Genomic DNA, 15486 nt, shown 5'->3' with positions numbered 1-15486 from the left:
CAATGCAAATACGATAACCAAGAAGGAAGCACTTGACTATATAATGATTGAGAAGCTGACAACACGTTTTGTTGTGATGGTAGTGGAGAGTGCATGTTGTGATTGTGTTTGTATAGACCATTGTGGACAACACTTTATAGAACCTTGGTTGTAGGATGTGAGGCTTTCTATGTTTATTTATTTTATTTATTATTATTTCATTGGTTGGCTAGGTGAAGTGGGGTGACGGCCCTTGAGTGTTATTATTGTTGTTGTTAGAGGCCAGAGTTGTGGAGCCTAGCCGTACGATATGAGTTATATGGAAGTCAGTTTATAATTATGTACATATTCAGTTAGTTAACGTTTGATGAGTTGTCTTCAGCTACTGATACCCTGATTTACTTTTATTAAAGTTATATATTTTATTGTTAATTAATCTCTGGCGTCTCTTGAGTTATTGAAAGAAGTATTACTAGTACGTTCTGCGTCAAGTATAATCCCTGTAAGGAGTTCACAACAATCACAACAATGGTGGAGCAGCAAGTGTGTCAACAAGTTGACAGGTGAACTATTTCATCCTTATAGTTGTTATCTATTATCTTCTGGTCAGCAGTAAGCTCTACTGACTTCAAATATAGGGCTAGAAAATCAATTAACTCAGGGACTAAAAGGCTTGTCCCAAAGTATAAGAACAAACCTACGTCCATAAAATGGCCGAGAAAGTATACGGTGACCTACTAAAACTATATGAAACGGGGAAGAGTCTTGGCTACCAAAGAGAAGAATTGGACGAGTGGGTTGCCAAAATCATAAAACAGAATGAGGAGAGAGATGCTAGAATGGAAGAGAGGAAAGAAAGAGAAGAAGAAAGGAAACAAAGGGCGAAAGTAGAAGAAGAAGAAAGGAAAGAAAAGGCGAAAATAGAAGAACGGAAGATGGCAATGCAGGAAGAAGAGATGAGATTTAAATGGAAACTAGAGGAGGATCAAGTAGCGGCCAAAATAGAAAGAGACGACGAGGAATCGAAGGCCAAAATTGCCGCAATTGAAAAGGAGAGCAAAGCAAAGGATGTAGAGGAGCAGGGAAATAGAGACACGAGGAAAAGAAATACGCCCCAATCAAAGAGACAAAAATTCGTGGAAGGCACGGATAAGATGGATGCATTTATCAACAGATTTGAAATGCTGATGAAACTTGAAAAGGAACCACAACACGAATGGGCCATACAACTTCTCAGTTTGGTCGGAGGAAAGGCCCTCGATGCACTACAAGTCCTAAGCGATGACGAGGTAGCAAACTATGCCATCCTCAAGAAAACATTACTTGATTTCTATCAATACAGCGAAGACGACTACCGACAGAAGTTTCATGAGCTAAAACCACCATCAGACGGCAACATGAAGCAATTTGTTTCTGATGTAAAAATAACGTTCGAAAAATGGGTTCAAGCGTCTGGAATTGAAGAATCCTTCGAAAGTCTGAAGCAGTTTATCATCGTGGACAAAATCTTATCAACAGCTGGGAAGCATCTGTTTGCTTTCCTACAGGAAAGAAAACCGAGAAGTGTGGAGACCGTTATGGAGCTGTGTCAAACTTATGTTGTGGCACATCCGGGCGAGATACTACAAAAGGTTGAAAATAAATAAACATAGAAATCCTCACATCCTACAACCAAGGTTCTATAAAGTGTTGTACACAATGGTCTATACCATTTTTTGATTGACAGTGGTGGCGAAATTCAAGGCTGACTCGCTTCTAAAATGTGCATGTATTTTGAAGCTACACATATGTAGAGCTACTAGTATAATTTAGACTAAAATTCTTCAAGGTCAAGGTCAAATAGAGAGTTACAGCCACACTGTGTGTGTGTGGAGGCTACTTCAGCTCCTGTGACTGGGGAAAAACAAAACAAAGTGAACATACCTGTGTCAAAGTATTAGGCAGAATATTTTACTAAGTGACCTTTGATCTAGCGACCAGAAGGAAACAACTGTGTGTTAGTATGAGACAATGTGAATCTGTCTGTACCAGTCACAAGTTTGCTGTGTATAGAGACATTGTTTTCCCTGACAACTGGCAGTACTTTATCGTATCACATTTGAGTCACTCTTGATTCAGACGATGTGCAGCAAGTTTGAAAACAGCAACAGAGCAGATTGTTAACACTTACCCCGCCCCCCCCATACTGCAGAGCATTGTCAACATTTACCCCACTACATGTAATCTTCTTGGTCTGGGGAAAGAACGTTTTGAGACCTGGGCGTATGAGACTGTGTATTTCTAGCTAACGCCTACAACACGAATAGATAGAGGCTATCTACACTTGCCACTGTTAACATCAACATTACCATCAGAGAATACATAAATAATCAAACAAGGTGACGTCTGACAGTACAAATCCTTTGGTGAGGCAGCTTACCACCATAACACCCTCAGAACAAGTGACCCCATCTTGTAGACCATTACGTAACGACTTTCGTTATCGAACTTCATAGCGGGAGACCTTGGAAAGAACTATCCAGAATGATGTTGAAGTTGTTGAATTGTACTTAGAGGCAACCTAACTATAGACTAAATGCCCTGTTTTATAATTATTCTACTCTAAGGTTAAATGTAAAGAAATGAATGTGCTAATTCTTTCTCTTAAATTGCCACCAGTCCTATCGACAACCCCGTTGATTTAAATGAGATGTGTAGTACCTGTGATATTTAGTCTGTTGGGAGTTGAAATATAGTTCCTCTTGTATAAATTCACAAGGCAGGGAAGCAAGCCTCCTATTTGTATCATACTAGAATACTTGATGACCAGATTTTGATTTGATTAAGTTAACAATTTGAATTGTTAATTAATTTTTTCCTTCTTCTCCTATATTAGTTGTTTGTTAATGTTGTAGAGAATTTTGGTGATATTGTTACAAAGGTATTTATTTGGTAAATGTAGAAATGTAAACTAAATAGAGATGTTAACATGTAAAATTCTTTTGTGATTCTGTCATTTTTCCAATTCGGTTTTAAGTCCAAGGTCATTAATGGTAGTGTAGATCTGTGTATTTGTTTTCCCATTTCACTCTTTCTTTACGCTATTAATAAGTTATATTAATAGCTTATTTTGGTAAGGGGGGAATGTGGTGATTGTGTTTGTATAGACCATTGTGGACAACACTTTATAGAACCTTGGTTGTAGGATGTGAGGCTTTCTATGTTTATTTATTTTATTTATTATTATTTCATTGGTTGGCTAGGTGAAGTGGGGTGACGGCCCTTGAGTGTTATTATTGTTGTTGTTAGAGGCCAGAGTTGTGGAGCCTAGCCGTACGATATGAGTTATATGGAAGTCAGTTTATAATTATGTACATATTCAGTTAGTTAACGTTTGATGAGTTGTCTTCAGCTACTGATACCCTGATTTACTTTTATTAAAGTTATATATTTTATTGTTAATTAATCTCTGGCGTCTCTTGAGTTATTGAAAGAAGTATTACTAGTATGTTCTGCGTCAAGTATAATCCCTGTAAGGAGTTCACAACAATCACAACAGTGCAAGTTAATTGATCATGTTAATCAAGGCTTCAATGCAATTCATTATTTTTCTATGTTGAAACAGAGTTTGCCATTGACATAAAAGAGCGTGTACCCGTATGCAATAACTTTACTTATATTGACAATTTGAAATTGAATTCTGTGGGTAAGTTAGAAAGAACAGTTATTATTTACAAAAATTATAATAATCTGTATTCACATTTTTATTCTAGATGTCAGGCTAATATAAATGACTTAAAGTAGAATCCAGCTACACATTTGTAAAAAAAAAAAGATTAACTTTTTGGCCATAAACAGTTTTATTTGTCCATTAAATAATAAAAAAAGAAAATGAAAGAACAAAGTATCGGCAATGTGGGTCCATAAGTTTTTGTTGTTTTTTATCGGCCCCCGAAAGGGGCATGGACGCTATTAATTTTGTGTGGTCTGTCCATACGTCCGTCCCGTTTTGATCTCAAAAACTAGAAGAGAAAACGAAAATCGGACATCATGATATTTTAGATCATTCAAAGTTCTAATGCAAAGGCTACTTTTTTCTTTTCCGAAAGTGAACCATTGAATTTTAAACATTATCTAAGCAAGCAGATTTTTCAAACAAAAATACACTACTTTTATATGAAAAACTTCAGGAGAAGTACGTTTTTAAAAAAACTTACAGACTTCTTCAGTAAGAACTCAAGCTTCATTCATAGATTCACGCATTGGTAAAAAAAAATGCATCTAAGTTCACAATGGCAAAAGTATCAATATATTTATTATAAAATATATTTTCCATTTTATCTCGTGGAATGAAATTCAAATGTTGTTTTCACTTAACTTTTCCCCAACTAATTTCAGGTACCCATTAGAGCTGGCTGGACTCAGACGCGCCCTGAAGATCCCGAATGTAAAAATCCCAGTCTTCACCGGAATTCGAACCCAGGACCCCATGTTCATAAGCCAAGCGCGTTTTTTTACTCAGCCACATCGACTTCATATATTCATTTAGCGTACACTTGTATTTTTTAAAATAATAATTATTAATATTATCCATACATTGAAAATTAATAAAATGTTACATGTACTGAAGAAGAAACTAAAAAAAGATTTATTCTTTTTACAAAATTAGATAAATTGGCGACAGGAAAAAAATATTCTTGACCTACTTTAGGTAGTGAGCTAGAAATGACTTGGTGACTTTTACCCTAGCAAAAAAAAATATCTCCCTTTCCATTTTGTCCTACAAACTAAATCTATATCTAGAACTTGCAATCAACGTAATATTCGTCTCCTTCATTTCATGTATGCATTTATTTGTAGCCCCGAGTAGTGCAACGTCATCGGCAAAAGTCCAAGTCCGTTCGGTTCACGCCATGAAATACCAAAGGCAGTCTGGTTCATTGCTCTCCTCATTATGTAAGAGGCACCCGAAATTGGCCTCCGAATAAACTTGTATAAGACGAAAATTTTGCGAGTGGGATATAAGGTAAAGGGTGCCCCCGTCAGACTTGGCGAGTCAAAGCTTGAAGAGCTGGGCAAGTTCACTTACCTTGGCAGCATAACAAACGATTGGGGTGCCTACCATGACGTAGTGTGACGAATAGGAAAGGCTCGGAGCATCTTCCAAAGGCTGCAGCCTATTTGGACAAGCCAAGCCACTGGCTGGACTCGAGACAAAAATACACCTTCTCAACACAATCGTCATCCCAACAGCAACATATGCATGTGAGACATGAAAGTCATCAGCCGAAATTGAGAAAAAAATTAAATGTGGCTAAACAAAAATGGCTGAGACGGATTTTGGGAGTCAGTTACACAGATCGGGTCTCAAACAAGGAAATCCTATGCCGAACTGGGAGTCGAACACTTAGTGAGGTTGTGACAGAGCGTCGCATGAGGTTTGCGGGACATGTTCTCCGACAAAATGAACTATGAATTGTGATGACATGGAGGCCAAACAGGGATGTCCTCGTATAACTTGGCGCCACGCCTTCATTGAGGACCTCAGAACAGTGGACACCAGGTGAGAGGAGGCTTCAGGCATTGCCAGTGACAGATCTCTGTGGAGACAACTTGCCACCCAATGCGCCGAACGGCGCGGGAGGACCTAAGTCTAAGTAAGTCACATTAGTCTCTTGAACAAACATACGTTATAAAGATAAAGGTTTTTAGTTTCATTCATGAAACCCTTCACCGATCCTTTCAAATGTTCTTCTTACTTATATTATAACATCTAGCAGCCTATTCTTGCCACAAATGCCGAAGTCATTTGTTGTATTACTTTAAACGTAAAAACGACCATGGCTTGAATATTCTTTCACCATGGCCGATTTTAAAATAATTTAAACAATTTTTTAAACAAAACACAAGCACTACAAAGGCATGCAAAATTACAAATAATAACATTATACACATGATCAAGATAAAAATAAATATAAAGTATTAAGAAGTAAATTTGTAATATAAATTATCATTTTAACAATACTAATGAACAAACGCGAACAACAATATCGCAACTATCAGATCACGTGATTCCCAAACAGTGAAATGGTTATCTAGCACCTAATTACAATACAAGCCATCAACATAGCAACACACAATAGGAGAATAATGATGGCAATAATTAAATAAAGGTATATATTAAAATAACCATATAAACTTCAATTGCAGGATTTAGCTTATGAAAAGAAAAAGGCGAAAATAACGTAATGAATACACTGAGAGTTTTTTTTTTAATATTTTGACAGTTCTAGAATGTAACAGTTTAGCCAATTTTTCAACATTGGGCCTTGGAATAATAATTGTTTTTTTTTCTAATCTTATTCTGTATAATAAGAACAATCTGGTATAAACTTTGTCACATGTAAATTATGAGTGAGTCTGGTGTGAATGTACACTTTGGTTTCTTATAGTTATAATGTTTTTTGTTTGGTGTAATGCACAAATTGTAAGACAAATTTCCTTACGGATAATAAAGATTATTATTATTACTATTATTATTATTATTATTATTATTATTTAAATGCTCACACACTAGCAGATAATGAAAGGCCTCACCTATGAGTACAAAATGGACATATTCTATCTTCATAATTCATTCTGGAACGTTGGTACTACTACTACTATGGAGGCCGCATATGAGCTTGTGTGACAACACAAACTCTCGTTGTCGTCAATATATGTCTATTGTCGGGGCCAGTCTCTTGTGGATTGCCCTGGGAAGTATCCCCGCTTGCTCTCCCTTAAATTCAGTCCTATCTAGGTATTCAACAGAATTCTTTCAAATGCCTGACTCTTTCATGCATGCTAGATTACGTCATTTACCTGCAAAATATGCTTATGTTTTCAACTCCTGGAAGAACCTGTTTCTAGAAGGTTCATTGGTTCATGGTTGCATAACTTAACATTGACTGCAATTAAAATAATGTTTTAAGGCTAGAAAAAAAATGAGAGTGGGAAGTAAATTTAGACCAGTGGTTCCCAAACTTTTTTGTCTCGTAGACCCCTTGCCATGTTTTCCGGCTTTCGGTAGACCCCTTCTTAGGTAATCATGTATTATTTTAAATCATCAACTACAAATTAGTTTTACACTGATTTTTAAGTTGTAAATATTTCTAACAATAAAATATCAATGACATTCAAATTTAAGCGAAGCGAAATACAATTGAATATGTATCACATGAATTTAGCAAACTAAAAATAAACACATACCGGTGTGCCACTACAGTTATACAATTTTAATATTTGACTTCAATTTAATTGGGTTTGATATTAAAATTTCCTGGTTAGTGATGTCCAGCTAGTTAGCTTTTTATACGAAGATTGGCAACTTTCTATAGGGCAGATGATGTAAAGGTCAGGTCATAAAAAATCCACCCTATAAAACACAAGGTCTGAAAGGTCTGAAAGGTCTGAACTTTACTTTACATTTTACATGCAACTTTGCTGAAACTTTTCCCCTTTAGACATGAAGAAAAAAAAAACATTTAAAACATTCTGGTGATATTCCATAATATCTTTTTAAGGTATTCCAAATCTTCATTTATTTTATTAGACTGGCATCATTTCAAATGATCCTCCAGCCTAGCTGATTTAATGGCGTCATTATTTAACTCTTTATCTCCTAATTAACGAGACTATCGTTGATTTGACTCCATTAAATTAAATTATTTTTTGGTTTTAGAAAGTATAACTTGTGTTACATAAAGAGAGCATGCATTCTCCTATAATTCAATACCAAAAGTAACGTTTTGTAATTTAAAATAAAATTGTTATTGAAGTTTAGCAGGGTAGAATGTACAAATGTGAAAAATGAACAATTCTGTCAGAACGTGGAAAAATAATTACGGAGATAAAGAGTTAAACTTTCGTGCAGGCACATAGGCAATGCAGGAGAGAATGGAACCAAATTTGAAATAATTAAACTAGAATGTACTGTCTACATTTTTTTTTTATTCCGCCATGCTTTGATATTAGTTTCACATAAACTTAATTAAGATATTTGAATAAAATGTTAAAATTTATTTTTAAAAATTTCATTCAAATATTAAGGTAAAAATTCAAAGGATTAACTAGGACGCATGATACGTGCATGATTCAATTCCATTAATGTGAAATAATATGAGACCCACTATCGTAGACCACTGATTACATCTCGTAGACCACCAATTAATTTTTTTCACTCTCGTAGACCGTTTGGAAGTCTTCATAGACCCACGGGGAATCACTGACATTGACATTAGCCCACCAGAGGAATGGACGTTGACTTTCATGATCCCCCCAATTTTATTTTAACTATTTGGGAGGGGGCTGGAATATATTTCGCCTGTTTTATAGACACTATAAACAGATAAGAACGGAAAGACCATAAACATATTCTTTCACGGTTACACCATAAATATGTAGAGGTTAGAAGAATATATAAAATAAATACAAAATGATAATAAAGCCCGTGAAAGTGAAGCGTTTACAACGTAGGCTACTCGGGGAATGATAAAAAGAGATATGCATTACAGAGTTTTGTCATGTGGCACACTTGTGAATAGGTGTATATACTAAATTCTATTTTAAGCGCTGATTATTCTGATACAATAATTTATTTTTAAACACTGAAATATCGGGAACAGTTTTTTGTTCTGACTTAGATATTTACCTATTGAAACAGTTTACTTTCCTTACAAGTGGATCTAGATCTAGAACAAGTCTAGAAAGCAAAAAAACTTTTGCTCTGTTTTAGAGAAAATATATTACATAATCATAAGTATATATATACATATAAATATATGTAATCTATTTCTATATCTATCTATCTGTCTATCTGTTTATCTACCTATCTATCTATCTATCTATCCATATATATATATATATATACATAATATATTTATTTAGATATCTATATATATTTCTATGTATCTATTTATTTAGGTATCTATCTATCATCTATTTATCTATCATCAATCTATCTGTAGGATAGGATCTCTATTTATATAGATGGATACTTAGATAGATAGGTAGATAGATAGATAGATAGATAGATAGATAGATAGATAGATAGATAGATAGATAGATAGATAGATAGATAGATAGATAGATAGATAGATAGATAGATAGATAGATAGATGATAGATAGATAGATAGATAGATAGATAGATAGATAGATAGATAGATAGATAGATAGATAGATAGATAGATAGATAGGTAGATAGATAGATAGATAGATAGATAGATAGATAGATAGATAGATAGATAAATTCATACATATATACATGCATATATATACATACATACATACATACATACATACATACATACATACATACATACATACATACATACATACATACATACATACATACATACATACATACATACATACATACATACATACATACATACATACATACATACATACATACATACATACATACATACATACATACATACATACATACATACATACATACATACATACATACATACATTAAGGTAATCATAAGAATATCAATGTGAACTATTTCTGAGAATCTTATTCGTGTTTTTATTTCACAAAACGGAGAATTTCGTTGTTGTTGTTTTTTATCGTAACTAGTTCTGGGAGACGATGTTTTTATATATTGCAGAAAACAATATTTGTTACTATTCAAATGGATATTGTACAGTTGTGTATGATTTTGCTTCCAAGATTTCAGTATGATAAATTGTTGAATATATAGAACATGAGTAAGTTTTATATACCTCCTTGTACCAATGACGTCTGTGAAGAAAGATTGAATAGTCTCTCTAAACAACTGAGTAAAGAAGGTTATTCCATCATAGAAGCTGTTTACTGTAAGTTTATTGTGTTTCCGAGTTTATTGTGTGTTTTATCTATATCTATGTCTAACATTGTTATTATGAGATAAATTTAAATTGGTTAGCGTAAAATCTGTGACATTACAATGACATGCACAAGGGATCTCGGGGTCGCTCTCATGTGGAAACCTAATTGAGGGTTTGCACGAATAACTCAAGAATCTCAAGGGCAATGAATTATGGCTTCAGCGCTACCAGCTAAAATCTCAAAATGAGTTACATGCGGAAGTACATACAAAAATCGCTTCTGCTTTGTTAAAAAAGTGCGCAACAAACAAAAATCAGATACCTATTACAACATTTAGTTTATAAACACTTCCTTTTATACTGTACACCAGATTTACCAAATTAGATCTCTAATTTTGACTAAACAGTACAGTGTAGTGCCAAAGTGGGAAGCGTGCGCTTGAACTTAGCTTGGCTTGGCTACTTATGAAGGGGGCTCGAGGTTCGACACCCAACTCGGGCATAGTTGTATTTACTGAGCGCCTAAAGGCAGCACGGAAAAACCTTCTCCTAGTTACCCCCCCCCCCAACTGGTCTACAACTGAGATTGGACCAAAGCGCTCTGAGCATGAAAGTAGTTCTATATTAAAGTTATTATAAAAAAAAGGTTAGTTCTTATTAGGGTGGTAATATGATGCCCCAACGGGTGGTAATATGATGCCCCAACGGGTGGTAATATGATGCCCCAACGGTAGATCATTAAAAGTGTATAAGTATTATAGATATGATACTAGATGTATAGAGCGACACTGAATGAATGCTGGTCATTCTTAGTATAACAAGTGCAGGTGGGTTTGTGCTTAACACTCATGTCTAAGGGTGCTGATTCTCTATTTATATTCAACACCAAGGAGGTACCACAGTGGTCAATTCTCAGATATTAAGTATTTGTTATTATAGATCACACTCAACAAAGTAGAAACTTAGTATTTATTTACAGCATACATGGGTTACACATATAGTATAAAATGCACAATCATAAAAAAATGTGCTAAAATTAATAATGTATTATCTCAAGGCATCATCAATTACCATAGCATTACCCAAATATTCAATGCATACCATAGAACAAATAATATCTCCTTACTCTAGAAAGAATAACCAAAAACAACCAACAACACCCTACTTAGAACATGTCAGTTCTCCACTGACTAGACTGACCACTGGATACCTTATAACCCTTTTGAAAAATCGGTGATAAAACAGTTCACAACTCACAACTAATAAAAAAACAAACACACAATCTCACATCTTACACACCCCAGCTCTTGGCAAGTACCACTCATGGTATCAGGAGGAAAGGAGGAGATAGCTCGCTAGAAAGTTAAGAAATATATTATCCTGAGAGCACAGAAACAGACAAAGCAGATGGTTATTGCCCGTTGTAAAAAGCTTTTATCAACTCTGTCTGTCTGTCTGGTAAAAAGTTTTTAGACGTTTTTCTCCCACACCCATTCCCTGATCAAGTTGAAAGTTTGAAAGTCCGTCAATATATTGCTGGTAATCAATTATTTTACATGATACCAACAATGGGAATTAATCCTTCAGTATTCACTTAAATGGCTAAATATGTAGGGTTTAGTTCGCTTAGACAAATGTACTCGAAATTCTCTCAACACCCCTTCTGGGATCAAGATTAAACTTTATACAATCATTTATTGTTCCCAGCAAAACATAGATCAATATTAAAAATTAACCAATTATTTGGTAATTAATTATTTTGTTTGATATCAAGCAAGGGAAATAACGTCTACATTATTGAAACATAATGTTGTTAGTGCGGAGGTCTTTTCTTAAGATAAGCTTTTTTTTAAAAAAAAAAAAAAATTTTTTATATTTTGTTTGTAAGGAATAAACAACTGCGACTTTTCCGTCCAAGATATTCCCTTGTAACCGTCAGGTTCGAAAAGCAGACCAGTTCTCATCAACTAGGTCTTGTTGCTCAATATTTCCTGGCATCTATGATTCTATATGATACCAATTATCATGTAAGCACTTAGAATGACAAGTTTGGTTTCGAAATACCGTTCAGTTTCGGTAAAGACAACTACTTATGAACTGTACATTCTAATTAGCCATTACTGTTTAACTTAACGGTTCACCTTGACATAAAAGAGCAACACGTAGCCGAAAGTAACCAATCAAAATCGTTTATTTAGTAAATAAAGAGTCAAACAGTACTTTTTTATCGCATTACAATATAAAAAAAAATGGTACTTGTAAAGTAAATATACTCCGCCTTAGAAAAAAAGGGACAAGGATGTGTGAGAAGTATTCCTTGTTTGGTACTGTGGCCTAGCTCGTAGAGATATTTCGACCAATCCGTATCCAGAAAGTTTGACCATGACGTATTCATTTTGTCCGCAATAGGCTGTGCATACCTACCTCGGGTGGCCTTGTGAAAACCTTTTTCAGTGTACAAAACAAAAGAAATGTATTTTTTTTTTCATTAGAATGTCGGAACTACGAAAGCCACTGTTACACTTTGTTCTGATACCAAAGACTAAATGCAGCATTTTCTTTTCCTAGTAAGCTGCTTGACACGCGCATTCTTAGCAAGAATTCTAGCGATCGTTCAGTACAATGCCCAAAAAAACAACAACAATAACAACAAACAAACAAATAAAAACAAACAAACAAATAAAAACAAACAAACAAATAAAAACAAACAAACAAATAAAAACAAACAAACAAATAAAAACAAACAAACAAATAAAAACAAACAAACAAATAAAAACAAACAAACAAATAACAACAAACAAACAAATAAAAACAAACAAACAAATAAAAACAAACAAACAAATAAAAACAAACAAACAAATAAAAACAGCTCATTTCGAGGGAGAACAGAGAAACTTTAAGCGCCAAACAACTGTCAGTTTATAGGCTTGGTTGAGACGCTTGACAACTAAGACCCAACCATACAACTGATGCAAGAGCATATTTGGCAAATTAAGAACACCGAGGCTAACGACAAGTATCTCAGATATAGAATTCAAAACGAGCTTATAGACCTGCAAGCATATTTTCCCGTCATCCTTGACTGCACGCTGGATGTTATCCACAAAGAACACATGTCTTTTACATAGTGTTTCCTGGACGTATCAGATCCAGAAGTGTGAAGAACACTCCGAGTTTATGCAGTTAAAAGGCCAATAGTACAGTACTGACGTAAGGTAGTTTGTTAGAGGTGAACGATGCCATTTGTGTGAGGTGATACGATAGCTTTAGTCTTCACTATCTCTCAGGGCCCAGCATTGGACATTCTTTCAGGGCCCCACACACTTCTAAGGCCTCCTCTGATTGGGCTCAAATTGTAAACAAGGAACAGAAGAATCTAAATGTTACATTTCTGTCGTGTACAATAGTTAACAATAGTGTCTACACATTTCTAAAACACAGTTCTTATGCAAATATTTGAAAAATGTAAAGGGAATTTTTTATTTGAGTAAACTGCACATCTAGTAATAAAGATGATTTTTTTTTTAATTTTCACGCTCTAAATACTTTCTTTTGACTGCCTACGACAAGTGGCTGAATAGTTGTTGTTTTTTTCATATCCTACGAATACAATTCTAGCTTTTTTTCTAGTCCATAAACTGACTGTGTAAAGTTGTGAACACAGACAGACAGACAGACACATAGATAGATAGATAGATAGATAGATAGATAGATAGATAGATAGATAGATAGATAGATAGATAGATAGATAGATAGTTTTTTTCCCACTTAAAACGTCTTATATTGATAATGTTGACTGTTTATTACTATTAAAAAAAACTCTTTTAGTCAATCACATGAGTTTAAATCTTAAACGACCATCTCCTCCCCTAAATGAAGTCCTCTACAAATGAATGTCTAAAGAGACTGTGGTTGAGGCTTGTTTCAAACCTAGTTATAAATGAATGTCTAAAGAGACTGTGGTTGAGGCTTGTTTCAAACCTAGTTATAAATGAATGTCTAAAGAGACTGTGGTTGAGGCTTGTTTCAAACCTAGTTATAAATGAATGTCTAAAGAGACTGTGGTTGAGGCTTGTTTCAAACCTAGTTATAAATGAATGTCTAAAGAGACTGTGGTTGAGGCTTGTTTCAAACCTAGTTATAAATGAATGTCTAAAGAGACTGTGGTTGAGGCTTGTTTCAAACCTAGTTATAAATGAATGTCTAAAGAGACTGTGGTTGAGGCTTGTTTCAAACCTAGTTATAAATGAATGTCTAAAGAGACTGTGGTTGAGGCTTGTTTCAAACCTAGTTATAAATGAATGTCTAAAGAGACTGTGGTTGAGGCTTGTTTCAAACCTAGTTATAAATGAATGTCTAAAGAGACTGTGGTTGAGGCTTGTTTCAAACCTAGTTATAAATGAATGTCTAAAGAGACTGTGGTTGAGGCTTGTTTCAAACCTAGTTATAAACACAGGCTTTTACTCATTGAACATTTTGGTTCTTTTTTTTTCTTTTCAATCAGATATTTGTGTCTGTTCTTTTCAATCAGATATTTGTGTCTGTTCTTTTCAATCAGATATTTGTGTCTGTTCTTTTCAATCAGATATTTGTGTCTGTTCTTTTCAATCAGATATTTGTGTCTGTTCTTTTCAATCAGATATTTGTGTCTGTTCTTTTCAATCAGATATTTGTGTCTGTTCTTTTCAATCAGATATTTGTGTCTGTTCTTTTCAATCAGATATTTGTGTCTGTTCTTTTCAATCAGATATTTGTGTCTGTTCTTTTCAATCAGATATTTGTGTCTGTTCTTTTCAATCAGATATTTGTGTCTGTTCTTTTCAATCAGATATTTGTGTCTGTTCTTTTCAATCAGATATTTGTGTCTGTTCTTTTCAATCAGATATTTGTGTCTGTTCTTTTCAATCAGATATTTGTGTCTGTTCTTTTCAATCAGATATTTGTGTCTGTTCTTTTCAATCAGATATTTGTGTCTGTTCTTTTCAATCAGATATTTGTGTCTGTTCTTTTCAATCAGATATTTGTGTCTGTTCTTTTCAATCAGATATTTGTGTCTGTTCTTTTCAATCAGATATTTGTGTCTGTTCTTTTCAATCAGATATTTGTGTCTGTTCTTTTCAATCAGATATTTGTGTCTGTTCTTTTCAATCAGATATTTGTGTCTGTTCTTTTCAATCAGATATTTGTGTCTGTTCTTTTCAATCAGATATTTGTGTCTGTTCTTTTCAATCAGATATTTGTGTCTGTTCTTTTCAATCAGATATTTGTGTCTGTTCTTTTCAAATCAGATATTTGTGTCTGTTCTTTTCAATCAGATATTTGTGTCTGTTCTTTTCAATCAGATATTTGTGTCTGTTCTTTTCAATCAGATATTTGTGTCTGTTCTTTTCAATCAGATATTTGTGTCTGTTCTTTTCAATCAGATATTTGTGTCTGTTCTTTTCAATCAGATATTTGTGTCTGTTCTTTTCAATCAGATATTTGTGTCTGTTCTTTTCAATCAGATATTTGTGTCTGTTCTTTTCAATCAGATATTTGTGTCTGTTCTTTTCAATCAGATATTTGTGTCTGTTCTTTTCAAATCAGATATTTGTGTCTGTTCTTTTCAATCAGATATTTGTGTCTGTTCTTTTCAATCAGATATTTGTGTCTGTTCTTTTCAATCAGATA

At 34.1% G+C, this 15486-nt stretch overlaps 2 protein-coding genes across 5 annotated transcripts in view; one reads left to right on the top strand and one right to left on the bottom strand.

Moving 5' to 3' along the window:
* The window catches only part of LOC106052478 (uncharacterized), a 42647-nt gene extending 35871 nt beyond the window's left edge, over positions 1-6776 (bottom strand). Inside the window, exon 1 of one of the 2 annotated variants that reach the window (XM_056016345.1) lies at positions 6556-6776. In XM_056016345.1, coding sequence (XP_055872320.1) covers positions 6556-6596 — 41 coding nt within the window. In that variant the 5' untranslated portion in view covers positions 6597-6776. The remainder of the gene's footprint in view (positions 1-6555) is intronic. The other variant, XM_056016346.1, reaches the window with a different exon arrangement.
* A 1700-nt stretch (positions 6777-8476) lies between these two features.
* Positions 8477-15486, top strand: part of LOC106079376 (uncharacterized) — a 65537-nt gene continuing 58527 nt past the window's right edge. Inside the window, exons 1-2 of one of the 3 annotated variants that reach the window (XM_056015534.1) lie at positions 8477-8543; positions 9618-9825. In XM_056015534.1, the coding sequence (XP_055871509.1) occupies positions 9714-9825 (112 nt within the window). In that variant the 5' untranslated portion in view covers positions 8477-8543; positions 9618-9713. Of the gene's footprint in view, positions 8544-8611; positions 8759-9586; positions 9826-15486 lie in introns of those variants that run through there. The other 2 variants (XM_056015532.1, XM_056015533.1) reach the window with 2 other exon arrangements.

The sequence above is a fragment of the Biomphalaria glabrata genome, chromosome 17 (assembly GCF_947242115.1).
Source record: "Biomphalaria glabrata chromosome 17, xgBioGlab47.1, whole genome shotgun sequence".
In the NCBI taxonomy this organism is placed as follows: Eukaryota; Metazoa; Mollusca; class Gastropoda; family Planorbidae; genus Biomphalaria; species Biomphalaria glabrata.
This window is presented reverse-complemented; position numbering and strand designations above follow the sequence as displayed.